At 38.5% G+C, this 17,544-nt stretch overlaps 1 protein-coding gene across 2 annotated transcripts in view; it reads right to left on the bottom strand.

The window, feature by feature from the left end:
• Positions 1-17,544, bottom strand: part of LOC136858067 (uncharacterized) — a 579,094-nt gene that overhangs the window by 525,018 nt on the left and 36,532 nt on the right. For both annotated transcript variants that reach the window (XM_067137317.2, XM_067137318.2), the window contains exon 3: positions 7,647-7,841. In XM_067137317.2, the coding sequence (XP_066993418.2) occupies positions 7,647-7,835 (189 nt within the window). In that variant the 5' untranslated portion in view covers positions 7,836-7,841. The remainder of the gene's footprint in view (positions 1-7,646; positions 7,842-17,544) is intronic.

Below are 17,544 nucleotides of genomic sequence, written 5' to 3'. Positions count from 1 at the left end.
TAGTGCACCAATGTAAGTTAATATATGGGCCAGTTGCATTGGAGTCATAACTGGAATAGTGTGTTGAATGATTCTACTCGAAAGAATAAATTGGCATGTAAAAATTATTATATAATAAAGAGGGAAAAATGAAGAGTAGGCATATGGGCCAGAGCGCAGGAAAGACATCCTTCAGCTGTGTTTATAAGTTGTCAACCATGAGAGAGATTTATGGGGTAGAACATGGCTGCTCCATTTATACAAAAACCGGGGTGTGTTGGAGTAAAAAGTAGGTCGTTCTGACGTCACAACCTGAAGGTATGCAGGAAGGAACAGTACTGTGTCTGTCAAGGGAAAAAGGAGAGCAGTGACCTTTTAATACTGCTGTCTGAAGGATAAAATTTTATACACGATTACGTGTGTCAGTTCAAGATGTATAACTATTCATGTATCTGCATATTGTAAATAATGTTTTTTTATCATACTTGAAGTCATGTGGTTGTAGGATTTGGGGATAGTCCTGTGTTCGATTCCCGGACGGTAGTGTGTGTATTGCATGCTTAGTTTAGAGCTAATATTAATCACGAGTACTGTGGCATAGATTCAGGCTAGGATTATGTTTTGTTCATTGTAAATATGAGTTGGGTATTTCCAATCTAAGATTTAATTTATTCTCTTTTGACGGAGCATTAGGCTGGCTGTTGCAGTATTGGCTGTTTCCACTGGCTAGGAATCTCCTCCACATGGACATTAACAACCGATGAGATGCCTCCTTACTTCAAGAGCCCATTTATATTTTTTTAATGCCAAGATTGTCAATTCTATAAATTTTCATTGATGATTTTTGGCTTAAAATCAAATTTTGAGTATTATTGTAATAAATATGTATAGTATAGCGAACGTGCAGCTCAGTTTTAGTTTTCTTTTCACTCGAGTTAGTTCACACCCTGCTCATCTTATTCCTCTTCATTTATTTGTCACGTTGACCCCTTTTTGTACCCGTAACCCCTGTTGTTGCTGTTGCTCCCGGAGCTGATGAAGAGGATGGTCAAACAAGGTAAGCTATGTGCCGTAAGGTTTCACCTGGTGGTGAGCATATTGTTCACTATAATGTACTTGGTCAAGAGCTCAGCATTTGCTTGACGTTGACGAAGGCATTATAGGGCACAATATATCACTTCACTTACAGCATCTATATCTTCTCTCAATACAAATCCGATACCATTCTTAGCTTCGGTTTTGTTACCCATCCAGTGAAGTTTATATCCTTTCCTTAGTTGTTTTACTGCAGTGCCTTTCCATTTTGTCTCACTTACGCGATGCAAAGTTTCCTCCTCTCCATCAAATTCACCAGTTCTTCACATTTACCTGTCAATGTAAGGAAGTTTAGTGTTCCAATCCTGTGTTTGATTTTCTTGATTTGGGATTTCTTCGCATAACATTGTAAAAGATCATCAGCTTTTCGGTCATCATACGTTACAAATGTGTGAGAAGATTCGTCAGTCCGGTATTTGTTTTCCTTCCTGAGGCTCGTTTTAGTTTTGAAAGCGATCCACAGGTACATGTACATGTATGGCCAAGAATTCCTTGTCAGGACTGACCACACATCATTCAAGTGGCTCCTAAATTTCAAAAACCTGTAGGGACAACTCGTATGATGGCTGGATAGACTGCAGCAGCATAAGTATGTGAGTGAACACAACGAGAGTCAACTACATTCCAATGCCAATGCTCTGTCCCGAAGATCTTGTCCAGAGGACTGCAAGTTCTGTTCCAAGAGAGAGAGGGTGGACACGAAGTTCTCTACCGAAGGGCCAATGTGAGATTGACGCAAAAGGAAGCGATGACCCCTGGATTGAAGCATAGAGAGATGACAAGGACATTAGACTGCTAGCTAAGTGCAAGAGTGCCTGTGTTCCGAGGCTTGGATGGACACAAATCAGTAATCTCAACCACAAGACTAGGTGGTATAACTCACAATGGGATTCACTGGTGTCCAGGGCTGAATTGCTGAAGTGTGTCTGGGAAAGCAGTGAAGGGAAGACATTCTGGGAGCAGGTCCTTGTCCCATGAACGATGGTAGTGGAAGTCTTGAAGGGCATCTATGATGGAATTTTGGGAGGACAGCTTGGGATCGAGAAAATCCTGGAAAAAGTTTGAGAGATGTTCTACTGGTTGGGACGTGGATGACTTCTGCATAAAATGCAATGGGTGTGCAGCCAAAAAGAGACTAAGTCAGAAACCTCAAACGAAGACTTACAACGTGGGTGTGCCCCTCGAGACAGTGGCAATTGATGTGGCCGGACCATTCCCAAACAGTGATGCAGGAAATTGCTATATACTTGTCGCTGATGTAACAATTTATTGCTCAAATTATCCTCCTGTTCAATACAGCAAGTGATTTAAACTTAACATTTTAGCTGTCAATATGAAAATCATGAGACTCATATCTTGTGATATACTTATTGTCAGTTGTTATTTCTCGAAGTGGACAAAGGTATATGCCAGGACGCAATTACAGTAGCGGAAACACTTCTGTACACGTCTGTCAGCAGATATGGCATACCATTAGAGCTACATTCCAATCAATGACAGAACTTCAAGTCAGCAGTCCTACAAAACGTGCGACTGCTGGGTATTCGGAAAACCACGACCACGCCATCCCCAATTGGATGGAATGGCGGAATGACTCAACAGGTCCATTAAGAATCACCTGCGAATAGTTGTCAGCAGACATACAGGAACTGGGTTTGTCATCTTCCCCTTCCTCTTGGCATACCGCTCTGCAGTGCACAAGGCCATGGGACGCACACCAGCAAGTACGCAATTTGGTGGAGATCTCACCTCACATGGATTTAGAGTTTGGCTGGTCTGAGAAACATCCTACCCTGACAGACCAGTAACACCTGGATTGGCAAGGAAACTGTGGGACATACATGCCACTTCTGATCAACAAGCGCAAACTACTGGGTATTATGAGAACATTCTAATGTGGCTGTATAATCCCATATAGAAGAGAGACTTGTCTCCCAAGCTCCAGAAGGCGTAGGAAAGCCCTTACTGGTGCCTTACCGAAGAATAGCTGAAGATAACTGATCGGTATGATCAGCTATAGGAGGGAGGGGCAATGAGACTGTAAACTCTCTGGAAGCCCCCTCTGGTATTTCCTGGAAGGGATAAGTTAGGCTGGGGAGCACCAGGTCGGCCTGAGAGCATGTGACGGCCTCTGCTTCTATTGTGCTTTTCATCTGGTGTCTTAGTGGATTTTGTGGAAGGCAAAACTAGAACACTCCCATTCTCGCTGCAACCCAAAGATTCTACAAGATCAGCACCAGGCATATAAAAGCAAGCCTGCCGCAGACAAGCAGAAGTAGATGAGTAGTCTAGTCATTTTATTGTTGCGACTGCTCAGCAGTCAATCATGAGCCAAGAGTTGAGTGTGTTGAGTCATCAGGTGACTTGCTTGTGCAAGTTTTCGGTAAAGTCAAGAGTACAAGAATTGTGCCGAGATCCAGCCAATGAACATGGATTTGAACTCGGGAAATGCTATGTAAACTGAGGGGTGTGCGCACAGAAAGTGAAAGGTGAGACCTGTCAGTTCAGATTAGAAAGGATAGGCATTCTGTGAAAAGACCGCCAGCCACAGACCCGCTGGAAGGTTAAAACTCTTTTGTAAACGATCACTACGTTGATAATGTTACTGATTTTATGTACCACTAACTACTTTTACAGTTTTCAAAGATGCCAAGGTGTCAGAATTTTGTCCCACAGGAGTTCTGTAACATGCCAGGAAATCTACCGGCACCAACTGACCGAAAAAGGATCAAATCTGCAAAATTGGGCTTAGAAGGCCAGCACACTACAGTCTGAGCTACTCGACCCAGCTAAATGACCACTAATTAGTGGTGTTGTCATTCCCTGTCAAGTATAATTGTGTATGTGTGTGTACGGATTAAGTCATTCTAAATAACATTAGTTTAATAAAAGAGTCACTGTTTTTTTAACAATATTCTTTCTCTACTGGAATTATGAACTAATAAATTTATATCAAGCTAAATTCTGAAGTAGTCAAGAAAATAGATTTATACCTTTCTTAAAAGTGATCTTACAGTAAAATCATTCTATGTAAAGAGAGTGTAATGCCTTAATTGTGTAATAATTTGATGCATGTCTCATTCTTATTGTAGCAGATCTGATCTTTCGATCTCTGATTGTTTATCAGGCGAATTGGCCTTGCGGTTAGGATCGCGTCTTTGTGAGCTTGCATTCAGGAGATGGTGGGTTCAAATGAAAGTAGATTCCCATGGTTTCTTATTTCCACCCCAGCAAATGCTGGGCAAAACTAGAACACTCCCATTCTCGCTGCAACCCAAAGATTCTACAAGATCAACACCAGACATATAAAAGCAAGCTCGCAATAGACAAGTAGAAGTAGATGAGTTGTATAGTCATTTTATTGTGGCAACTGCTCAGTAGTCAGTCGTGAACCTCAAGGTCACAGTCATTACCCTCCAAATCCTAACCCTTTCCAATCCTTTCACTGCCAAAAATTTTTGATGTGTTAGCAATAAATAATAATAATAATAATAATAATAATAATAATAATAATAATAATAATAATAATAATAATAATAATCTCTGGTTGGTTACTTTTGTAGATAGATTTGCATCCTTTTTACTTTTTTGGCATTTAGTAGCGGGCTTTGGCTTTTATCTAATGATGTGATCGGATGTATTTTTGAGCTATTGTGGGTATTCTTCCTTGGGTTCTGTGTGCTGTCTTCTTTTGGGATATTCTATGTTTTAATTTTATTGTAAATGTAATTTTTCTGAGATTTCATTTCTGCTGTTAAGTAACTGGTTGGATTGTTGAATTAGTACAAGAAGAGGCAAGCAGTTGACGTTCTAAAAATTCTTCAAGATCATAATTACGTATTCAATTATATTGAATCGTAAACACTGCGCCGATCTTCTGGAGCTTGCAAGTTACTTCGGTTGAGCTGCTCGTCTTTGGCTTCTTCATGACTTTAGATCTTCATATTTGGATTGTGTTTGTGCCTAACGGTGTATGCAGTCTGGCTCATTTAACTGTTCTCTGCTTTTCGTGAACATTGTGAGACAGTGCCAAACATTGCGTGTGCCGTGCTGATGCTCGGAAGATTACACATTACTTCTTTTAAGTGACTTCCATTCCACTTCGTCTGAATTTTACAGTGCATACCCCCGTCATTTTTATATCGCCTCTTCAACTGATATTGTGTGGACTTGACCGTTAACTTCTTTCTTACGCATTGTTTTTCGAGTTATAATCGGCTGATGATGACCCAGATTGGGGTCGAAACTAGTACCATTTCCACTTTTAATTAAATAAGAATGTAATCTCTACATCTCTTATTTACTTGTATTGAATAGGTTGAACTACCATATTTATTATTTCAATTTAACTTTTCCACGTTCTAAAAAAAAAAAAAAAAAAAAAAAAAATTACGAAACCCTGACAATCATTTAGAATAACCCTGTATATTGACTTCATGTTTCCTTGACAATCTTTCTCTATCCTGGTAGTAAGTTTATCTCTTATTTCACCAAAAATCATCTGTCCTTTGTACAGAAAATCAATAGAGAACCTATGTTGAGTACTACAAAATGGATGCTTACTGAGCTCGATAGCTGCAGTCGCTTAATTGCGGCCAGTATCCAGTATTCGGGAGATAGTAGGTTCGAACCCCACTATCGGCAGCCCTGAAAATGGTTTTCCGTGGTTTCCCATTTTCACACCAGGCAAATGCTGGGGCTGTACCTTAATTAAGGCCACGGCCGATTCCTTCCCACTCCTAGTCCTATCCTCTCCCATCGTCGCCATAAGACCTATCTGAGTCGGTGCGACGTAAAGCAAAAAAAAAAAAAAAATGGATGCCATGACTTACACTGTGTTGGCACCCAAACTCCTTTGGACGAGATCATCTGTGTTTATCCCGACTGCTGTTTTATCTCCAGATCAAAGTCATGATATCCACGTTTTACTCTGGGTCACAAGTCTGCTTGGGATGCATACACTGCAAATTTTCCTCACACTGGGAACTTGGTGCACAACCTCTTTGCACATGTCAAGGTGCTTGTGAATAACAAACCAATATGTTTCTTGGAGATGCTCAGGCATCAAGTAACAATTTGCTATATCACTCGGCAATCTGTCATGGTCATACTATGTTCATTAATAATATTCTCATCTGTGGGATACCTCTGCAAATGCCTTGAAGCATCTTTCATTCACTTCCACCAATTATAAAAATACAGTAGAGCGTCTAATCAGAACAGTTGAAAATCTGAACCTGAATCCTCAATTTTTTAAATATGTGTTTCAGAAAGTGTTGGCATGGTTCTCTAAAAAAAGTCACTCATAAAACCTTTTGTAATGACCGTTGCTAGCAGGGCCTGAGGATGAAAATGTTGTGAGCTTTACAAAAAAAAAAAAAAGCTAACTTTAAGGACTGTGTTTATGGTGCTTGGGATAGTTTGACAAAGAAATGTTTAAATGGATAAAAATTGTGGCCTGAAGGTACAGAAGCAAGAGGAAATGAAGGGAAATGGGTGCAAGCTGAAGTTATGTCTCTTTTGAATGGCATACCTAGCTTCGAAAATTGTGGCAAGGATGATGCTAACAAATGAATATTGACCAAAAATGACTTTGGCTACCAAATTTTGAACAATGACAAAATTATAACCGCTGTAACAGATAGTGATGCATCCGTAGATGATGACGACAAAGTTGAAAATCAGGATGAAGAAAGCCCTAGGCCAACTCACGCAGAAGCTTACAATGCTCTAAAAATGGCTATAAAGTGGCTGAATAAAATGCCCGAGTGTTTGCTGACAACTTGCAAGGCCACGCCAAGTTACAGACTTCGCTGAAAAAAAGTGAAAATGTGCTCAGAAAATTCTAAATAAATAATAAATCAGACTTTTTAAAATCTGTCTACTGTTATCTGCAGTACAGTATGTTGGCTTATTGAAAGCTTTAAATTTAATTATTATGTAGTTAAAATTAGGTTCATTGTCGCTTTTGCTCCATGTTTGAAAATCCGTATGAACTGACACTCTGAATAAGGCTGAATATCAGTTTGGATTATCGGCACTCTACTGTGCATTAAACTACTGACTGGCTGTAGGTTGTCTCCACTTACTTTCTTTCCAACTTTACAGTGCTGCAGCAGATAACCAAGCATAAAACAACTTAGTAGGTTTTATTTCAAATACAAGATGGATCTGCACAGAGATTCCCCTTATAAAAAGAATGATAAAGTGATAAGGCAAATCCCATCATTTGCATAATTTGAAGAAAATGAATAGGCCTACAACACACTCAAATCTATCTAGGTTTTTGAGATTAAACACATGGATTAAGATCTGAGGTCTGTTTAGAGACAATGAAGCATTCAACATCCATGCTAATTTATCATTAACTTTAAACACAGTCAAATTGTAAGAAACATGAAATATAGCTGAACATGTAGGTCTTTGTCAGGAGCCATAAATCAATACGCAGAAAAAATCAAGTCTTAATAAGGTATAGGAATTTACAGAAATGAAAATCAGGGTTATGAAACAGGTACAAATGTGAAGTGCAACAAGCTGAATGCAATCAGAGTTAGCTTGAAATTACTTACTGATAAGGTATCTGGAATAGATTTCAGAAAAGCTGGCAAAGTGGTAAAGCCAAAGTCTCTGTATGGAATATCTTTTCCTTCTTGAAGCCTGAAGTCCCTTCTGAGACCTTCTATAGTCATTTGCCTCGGGGAGGAAATGAGTAAGCCTCGTAGGATGCTTTTTACCTCTGCCACCTTTTCTTCTACCATCTTCACCTGTAAGATGAAGATATTAGGTACACAGTAAATTTTAAAAACTGAAATTAATATATATTAATACCTAACACCATCTGTTTATAGCCTCATGTATGCAGATATATCCAGACGGAGAGTAGTGGTGATTGTGGTGGAAATTACAATCTTAAAGGGTTATCAGGTTATCAGTTCTACTAAGAATAAACAAGAAAAGAAGTTTAAAGGATTGTATATGTTCTATCATTATACCGTAAAATCCCGTTATTACACCCCCGCTTATAATGAAATCCTGTTTATTAGACTCTTTTTGTAAGGCCCCTGGATGGCTCATTTATAATACTGCATAACTTTAGCTTATAACAACGCTACTAAATTCTGCTAATAGCGCTTTTTCCATGTTGAGAAAAAGAGGGAAAATTCTGTATAAATTGTAAAAAAAAAAAAAAAAAAGAGCATCGTACTGTATTTGAGATGTTTTAAAAGGTGTAGTGAAAAGCTTGTTGATCTCCCTGTACTGGAGGCCATTTTAGTTCGAGTAGCTGCAAGGAATTCCACACGTAAGTGGAGAAACCCTCTGGGAACAGTATTGAAATTTTACCTAACGATACTTGCCTTTCCTGGAAAGGGAATAAACACTCAAGTCTACAAGTCGATACAGCTCATTTCTGTCCTGTCTTATTAGTCGTTTTCTGAATTCTTGTCAGTGCAGTTGTGAATAGTGCAAAATGGCAAAGCATAAATCTCATTCTATAAGTGAAAAACTACAAATTCTCCATAAGTACAACGAAAATTCTACACTGAATCAAAAGGATTTTTCTGAATCTGTGGATATCCCTTCATCCAGCTTAAGAACATTAATAAAAAGTAGTGGTGAATCAGTCAGTCAGGGACAGTGATGTAAAGGACTGGCAAAGTGAAGTGCTACCTAGAAAAAATTATATGCCGCACGACATGCTTAACATTATTCTTTAAGCTAATGCCAAACAAGTCATAAGTGTTCAAAGGGGAGAAATGTCACAGTGGGAAATTAAGCAAAGAAAACGTAACTGTGTACCTCTGTTAATGTTGGGGAAGTCAGCTAGACCCCGATGTTTAAAAAAACATTAAACGTCTGCCTTGTGAATATAAAAATCAAACACGTGCCTGCCTGGATGACTAGTGACTTGTTTGTTAATTGGCTCAAAGAATTGGACCCCAAAAAAATGGTAAAAGCCAATCACAAAATCCTGCTTTTTGTCGACAACTGTCCAGCTCACCCGAAAAATGTGAACCTGAAAAATGCAGAACTAACATTCGTGCCGGCCAACACAACCAGTAAACTTATCCAATGCACCAGGGGGTCATAAAAGTGCTCAAGCATTTCTATCGAAACCGTGTTCTATGAGATCTGCAGTGCATCAACAGTGGAGCCGAAAACCACATCACCTTATTGGACACAATGAATTTAATCTCAGCTGCATGGGAAGGGATCACAGTGCAGACAATCGTCAATTGCTTTAATAAAGCAGGCCTCTTCAAGGTAAGATCTTAAACTTTGTTAGATAAGGATACTGTTATTTTTTCGGTCTTTTGTATAAAACAAGCCCCGACTGTAGAACGTCGGCCTCTAACCGCTGCTCCAGCGGTTCAATCTCCGGTTACTCCACAAGAGGTTTGTGCTGGACAAGGCAGAGGTGGAACGTGTTTTCTCTGGGCACTTCGGTTTCCCCTGTTGACTTGAAACAAGTTATGGGTTTTCAGTTTCTGTATAAAATGTTTTCATTTCACCAGGGGGTTAATTTGCCTTTTTTTTTTTTTAAGGGACAGTGAGCATCACCCAGTGAAACAAATTCCCCTGTAAGAAATGATAACGAAGAGGATTGGGCTGCCATATGGGAGAAGTAAGGAGCTGTTAACTTGGAAGATTTTATGTCAGTTGACAATGATCTAGTGACATCAGAAATCCGCGATGTCAATGACGGTTGCAGATCAAGGTCAACTATGGTTCCACATTGAACTGGGAACTCACACCAGTTATGTTTTAGAACATTTTGACCTTCACATGAAATCTCCGTCAGCACTTCAACATAAATTTCAAAGACATCGTTGAATGTCAACTGCATTTATATCTGTGGCGGAACTCCATTCCATCTTATTCATCATATTGGTGATTGATTTCTCTTCACACCAAGATAAATATCCACAAACATTTTAATGACTTTTAAATGCCCCATTCTATTGCATGATATGTATGTTCAAAAGTTTTAGCATCAATTTGAACTTACATCACAGACCAGCTTATCTTTTTAACTAAACATTTTATTTCTTCCATGTTTCATGTTATGTGTTTGTACATTGGCTTCATGATTTTTAGTACCATGCACTATTTGTGTTATCGGCTGATGATGACCCAGATCTGGAGTAGAAACTAGTACCATGTGTAAATACCTTGTAATGTAACTCACATGGCAAAATAATTTGTGTTGAAAAGGTGGAACCATAAAATATACTTAATTTTAATATAATCTCAGTTCAATACGAACCAATATGAAATTCTTATCCCTCAATGCAGATCATGCTGCCGCTACTGTCCAAGATGAAGGCAGTGATGAGGAAATTCAATCTCCGGAAGAAAATGTCCCCACACAAAATGAAACTCTCAGAGCAATCAATCTGCTCTGATATTACAGGATCACTGTTATTGCTAGTGATTCACATCAAGTGATGTGAACAGCTACTTCAACTGTATAGAAAATGTAATCACACACTCAACAAACATCAAAGACTTTTTATATGAAGCGAGATAAAAGTTGCATTTTGCATTGGAATTACAGTAATGAACAATAACCTGCTGTGCTATAATTTATTTATTTACACTGTTTACACCCACAATGGAGTACCAAAATCAACCTTATACAATAAAGTCTTCAAAAAATTTCATTTTTTTAAACTTGATAATTTCTTCTTTTTTCAAAACTTCTTCATTCTACACGATCTTGCAGTTCGTTCTTCTGCTGATATAACATACTGCTTACGTTTTGATGTTTTAAGTGATAGTTTTATATATTTGTTTAGAATCTTCTTCTCTTCTCTATTTTCAATTTGTTCTATAGTAATTTTCAATTCATCCAAATCCATTTGTATTTCTCTAAAATAGGCCTAAGTGGTTTTTGTTTTACTATTTCAAAAGAAATCAGAACGCTGTTTTAGGAGTCTAAAATTTGGCAATGTGTCCAATAAGTGCGGTCCTCCATTCTCTCATATGTCAATAATTGATTCACTTTCCTTGTAAATTACTGAATTGGGTAAAACACTCCACTGGACATCAACCTGATGTTTTTTATTTATAAGTGTCCAGAGAATTCTTCTATCCGCTATCTGCAGTTGTCTGTTGTTGCTTGGGTATTGAGTTTGAATAATGTTTCACTTGCATGTGTGTGTTGCTTCTGGTTTGATGATGGAGTTATAATAGCAAAATTTAGCATTAATTGAAAGAGACTTTTTTGTAACTTGGCCATGTAATTTGTTGTGCTCGTCTCAATTTTAGAGTTCTATTATCTATGGATGCTTTTTCATTAGCATTCCAAGTGACAATTTCACCAAGATATTTAAATTTATTTACAACAATTATTTTCCGAGTATTATTTAATATAATATGTGAAGTGTGAACTTTAAGGATGGCATCTTTTCCGTTTTCTCGAAAGATATTTTCAACACAACCCTTGCTGCTATCTTCCTAGTTCCTCTACTTGAAATTTTGCTTCTTCTATACTATTTGCTATAGCACCAGATCATCAGCAAATGCAAGACAATTTAGTTGAATATTTCTTCCAATCTTAACAGTCGGAGGACATAACTTACTCCATTCACGCATAATTTTTTCCAGAACTCAAACATCAATGGGGATAATCCATCTCTGTCCAAGACCAGTATGAGTTTCAAAGGGTTCAAACATTTCATTTCTGAACCTAACTTTAGACTTTTTATTTCTCAGAGTGACCGCAATAAGGTTAACAAGCTTCCGATGTAGACCAAATTCAGTAAGGATATGTAATAATGATTCACGATGGATAGTATCATAAGCCTTTCGAAAACAAACAAAAGTGATCACTAAATTTTTACTCCAAATGCACTGAAGTTTTATGATCCATTTGAGACTGATAATTTGATCTGGACAACTTCGCCCTGGACGAAAACCACCCTGATATTCACCCAATTCACAATCAAGCTGGTCATGAATTCTGGAACAGAAGTTCTTAGAGAAAATTTTATAGGTGATATCTAGCAAAGAAATTCCCCGATTGTTACTAGGATCTGATATATCACCTTTTTTATGGATTGGGTGTATAACTGCAACATTCCATTCTTCAAGCAATTTTTCTGTATTCCAAATGTCAATGAGATGTTTATGCAGATTCTGAATAGTCTGTATATTTGCATTCTTCCAGAGTTCCGCAGTAGTTTATTTTTCTCCTGCTGCTTTAAAATTCTTCAGTGAATCAATTGCTGTACTTACTTCATCGTAAACTGGTGGTATGACCTTCTCCAAAGGTGTTTAATTTCTGGGAAATAGATCAAATTCAAAATGATTTTCAGGTTCATCACTATTAAGTAATGTTTTGAAGTATCCAGCCAAAATTATTCCATTGTCATAATCATTATGGGCCACCTTTCCGTTCTTATCTTTCATCAGGAGAGCAGGGGGAGTATAATATTTTTGGCGTTGTTTGAATGTCCTATAATAGTTTCTTTGTTTTATTTCGATTGAAAGCTTCATCAACAGATTTCAACATTTCCTTCTGATAATTTCTTTTAACTCTCCTGATTTCTTCAGCTGTTAATCATCTAGCATTGATTAGTTCTTCTCTAGAGCTTTCTGTTTTTTGTTGTTGATCATTCAACCAAGCTTTATGCCGGCGTAGTATTGCTGTATCCAACTCTTCATTCCATCAAGCATGTTTCTTTTGTTTTTTAATGGGAGCAACTTCCTCTGCTATGGCTTTTAATTTGTTAATAGTGCTTCCCAAGCTATCACTTAAGCGTTGTGGATTTCTCAAAGTATGTTCGATTATTAATGACTGAACTAGGATCATACAATCTTTTCCTATTAAGGTTATGCGGTTTATTTTTCCTTATAGGAGTTAATTTAAATTCAATCTTGGAGATGTAATGGTTTGAATCAACAATGACATCACGCAGAACCATAACATTATAAATTTCTTTATGAAATTTACGATCCATTGCCACATGATCTATCTGGAATTCAACCAATTTAACACTTGGACTTTTCCAAGTCATTCATTTATGCAGTTTTCTTTTAAACCTTGTTGTTTCTAAAATTAGTCCATGGTTAATACAAATATTTACTTAACCGTTCTTGTTTATTTATGTGCTGGCCATTGTCCCATCAACACAAAATTTTCTCTCACATCCAATCTTTGCATTAAAATCTCCCAGAAGAATTTTAATGTTAGTATCAGGTATATTCGTTACTAAATGTTCAAGTTCATCCCAAAATTGATCTCTTCCGCCTTTGTCAGTTCTGTTATTTTCATTTGTTGGAGCATGAACATTTATCAATGTATAGATCTTGTTTTCCACTTTAATCGTTAATAATGCTACTCTTGATGAATCTGACAAAAATTCAATAATGGAGTCTAGAATTCTCTGACTTTTCACCCGGAGGTCCCTTATAGAGATGATACCCTCCAGATTCAATTGGGTTCTGATCAGTATTACATAATTCTTGAAGAGCTGTGATCACAATTCTATGTTAATTAAAAATATCTATCAGATGTTTCAACTTACCAACCTTCATCAATGAACTGATATTTAACGTTGCCAAATATGAAAACTTTCCTGGATTATTGAACTTAAATACATTCTTAGTTTGATTAAACTGCATGATTGATCATTACGTCTCTGGGCGCTCCGACTCGCCACAATCCTCTATCTGACACCCCACTGTATCCGAATGGTGTCTTCATTTGGAAGATTATATAGCTGTCCAAACTGGTGGATTCTTTCAATAGAAGACTTTCCAATTTAGGTTGATTGATCAATGATCAAGAGTCTGACCGTGGTCAGGGTTTGCAATTCCAGATGTGATCTGGAAAGATGATAAACGAAATATGGTATGATGAAAAATGAGATTGTGAAATGTGTTTGCCTCAAGATGTTCTTCGGCTGTTATTTTACGGCACTGAGCCTACCTCGAGATACAATTCTAAATGTTATTTACAAAGGTGAAGATGTGAGATGGATGATTTTATGAAATTGTGAAGAAGGCTTTCTGCCTTATTTCATCCTAGTTGTTCAGGACTGGGAGTGGGCATTTCCTCCATACCCCGCAAACAATGGTTTTCCCGCCAATACTCAGGTAGCTGATTGCAGTGGTTTCCCACTGGGCAATGGGGTCGCCTCATCCCAACGCTATAATAATAATAATACTAATAATACTAATACTAATAATAATAACAACAACAACAATAATAATAATAATAATAATAATAATAATAATAATAATAATAATAATAATAATAATAACAACACAGTAAAATAAAATACATTACTGAAATATTGTTTTCTGGTTGTTTTCCCACCTCACAAATCATTTCCCATCTATAGCGCTGTCCCGCTTATTACGCATTTAAACTAGAGTCCCACGAAGAGCGCAGTAAGGGGGTTTTACTGTAGTTGCTGTCCGACTCGTTGGCTGAATGGTCAGCGTGCTGGCCTTCGTTTCAGAGGGTCCTGAGTTCGATTCCCAGCTGGGTCGGGGATTTTAACCTTCATTGGTTAATTCCAATGCCCGGGAGCTGGGTGTTTGTGCTGTCCCCAACATTCCTGCAACTCACACACCACACATAACACTATCCTCCACCACAATAACACGCAGTTACCTACACATGGCAGATGCCGCCCACCCTCATAAGAGGGTCTGCCTTACAAGGGCTGCACTCGGCTAGAAATAGCCACACGAAAATACTGTAGTTACTAATGATATGAACATCGCACGTACCATATTACAACATGAGATGGAAAAGTTGTGAAACTAGGCTGAGTTTCATAGCCTGAGTATAGTAATATGATGATGTGAACCTATTTTGAAGGTGAGATTTTAGAGTAGGGCCATCCAGTCATTGCGCTCCGAGATCGCACCAGTGAAGCACTGGGCAGTCAGACAAGCGCTCCTTCCCCTACCACCACTACACTGTGGCAACGAGGAAACCTGAGACAGCCGGACAATGTTCGGACAGCGCTGACTAGATATGTACGTACAGTTGTGCGGCCGAAGGCTTTTGTGGGTTTGTTGACATAATATTGATAGGTCTGTTTTGCCATAACAAATATACCCCATATACAAATCGAAAGGTACTCCAATGTATGGAATGGCAGGAAACAAAATCAAGTGTTAAGTAAAGAATAATGTGATTTATTTAAAACTGAAATTTGAACATATTCGAGAGGAAAATTCAACAAAATGTTACCAATATGAACAGATAGTACAGACCTTAAGTGACTCTTGCTCAGTCGTTTCTACAAGCTTTTAGTTTTGGAGCAAACAATCTTCTACAAATTGTGTACAATATATCTGGACACAGCTATTCTTAAACAACTGCGCAAGTTTCTATCGCTCATCGTTGCACAATGTTTACTTTTGGTAAGCTTAAGAACCGAAAAGAAATGTTCACAAATGTACGTTGAGCCAAACATTGACAGAACTTTACATGCACGTTTATACAAAAGGGGGAATTCTTCTTGCGGAAAGCCACTGTAAAATTCTTCTAAACTTCGTGACATTAGAAAGCGGTCTTTAAAATGAACATTGCAATGCAGTTCAATCAACTCTAATTGAAATAGCTGTGGAGCACTGTCTGCACTAAGAGAAAATGGTCGAACAAATACATCTAACACCGCTTGTAGTTGCAATAATTCTAAAAATCTCTCTTCAAACTCTTCTTGTAATTGGCGAATTACCTGCAAGTACTCAAAGTCGACACTTTATTTCACTGTTTCAAGCAATGGAAAATGTCCTGCATTCCTTACACGCAACTGGTTTTCCCACAAAATCAATTTTCTTTTGAGCGCTTGATTTTTTTCCACCAAATCACAGATATTGTGCTTTTCGCCCTGAAGCGAAGTGTTCAAAGTATTTAGATGGGCAGTAATGTCTCTTAAAAATGCTAAGTCCACCACCCACTTAGGATCACGCAAAAGAACTTCAGGCCACCCTTTCATGTCACAAAAGGTATATTGCATTCTGCAAGCAAAAAACACGATAAAACACCTTCGCCTTGCTAAGCCATCTTACTTCTGCATGGTATGGGATATCTGGATACTCCACTTTGATGTCATCCCAGAAGTCTTTGAACTGACGGTGCGAGAGTCCATGGGAGCGAAGAAAATTTACAATTCGCACAACTGTTCCCATTGTCTTTAAGCTTGGCGACTTTTGCACAGATTGCCTCCTGGCGTATCAAGCAATGGATCGTCGCCATTAGGATACTACCACTCTCAGCCGTTTTTAATTTTACATAGCTGAGGAACCCAATGCGTAGACCATGTAAAGCAGGAGCTCCATCTGTCGTTACTCTCGTCAATCGCTCCCATTTTAATCCCATTGACTCAAAAACACCCTCCACAGCTTGGAAAATATCGAAACCGGCAGTGGTGTCTTTGAGAGCCCCCGCCCCCCTGTGGGTGGGGGCGGTAGAATAACACCCATGGTATCCCCCGCCAGTCATAAGAGGCAACTAAATGGGGCCTAAGAGCCTCCGAACTTTGGAGCGTGGGTTGGCAAAAACGGGGTCCTTAGCTGAGTCCTGGCATTGCTTCCACTTACTTGTGCCAGGCTCCTCACTTTCATCTATCCTATCTGAGCTCTCTTGGTCAACTCTTGTTCTTTTCTGATCCCGATGCTATTAGGTTTGTGAGGGCTAGGGAGTCTTTCATTTTCACACCCTTCGTGGCCCTTGTCTTCCTTTGGCCGATATCTTTATTTTTTGAAGTGTCGAGTCCCTTCCATTTTTCCCGTCTGATTAGTGTTAATTAGAGAATGGTTGCCTAGTTCTACTTCCTCTTTAAACAATAATCACCATCACCACCACCATTGTCTTTGAGAGCCACCAATCTAGGAAATCATCATAATCATCATTTCTTCGCTCCAGCAAGCCGGGTACGGTTGTGAACGAGCCTCCTCCAGTTTGTTCTATCCATCCACAGATGCTGCTCATATATGCGACACCGGTTCACATCTCTAATTTCAAGGTCCTTCATTATCTGTTTTTCCCAAACATCACGAGGTCTTCCTCATGGTCTCTTCCCAGGAACATTGTGGTCAAAGTATTTTCGAGGAGTCCTTTGAGGGTTCATTCTTTTCATGTGACCATACCATTGCAATCTCTCCACTTGTGAAGTCCCCAGCAAGCTCTTTCCAATCCAAGCTGTTGTCAGATATCCACATTCCTTATTTTATCCATTTTTGTAGACAAGAACGGAGGAACTTCATTTCTGTTGCCTGAAGACGACTCTTTGTTGATCCAGTAAGTGTTGCTGCTTCCAGGCCATACGTCAATATAGGTACTAGATATATTTTGCACAAGCTGATCTTGGAAACTAACGGAAATGTTTCATCCCAAAGTATTTGACGTACAGCCTGATAGAATTTGGAAGCTTTCTGTATTCTGTATTCTGTTACTAATCACTTGATGTATGGTATTGTCTGATGACAGAACACTACCTA

The sequence above is a fragment of the Anabrus simplex genome, chromosome 1 (genome assembly GCF_040414725.1).
Source record: "Anabrus simplex isolate iqAnaSimp1 chromosome 1, ASM4041472v1, whole genome shotgun sequence".
Taxonomy (NCBI): Eukaryota; Metazoa; Arthropoda; class Insecta; order Orthoptera; family Tettigoniidae; genus Anabrus; species Anabrus simplex.
The sequence above is the reverse complement of the archived record's forward strand: the minus strand, read 5'-3'. Positions and strand labels throughout refer to the sequence as shown.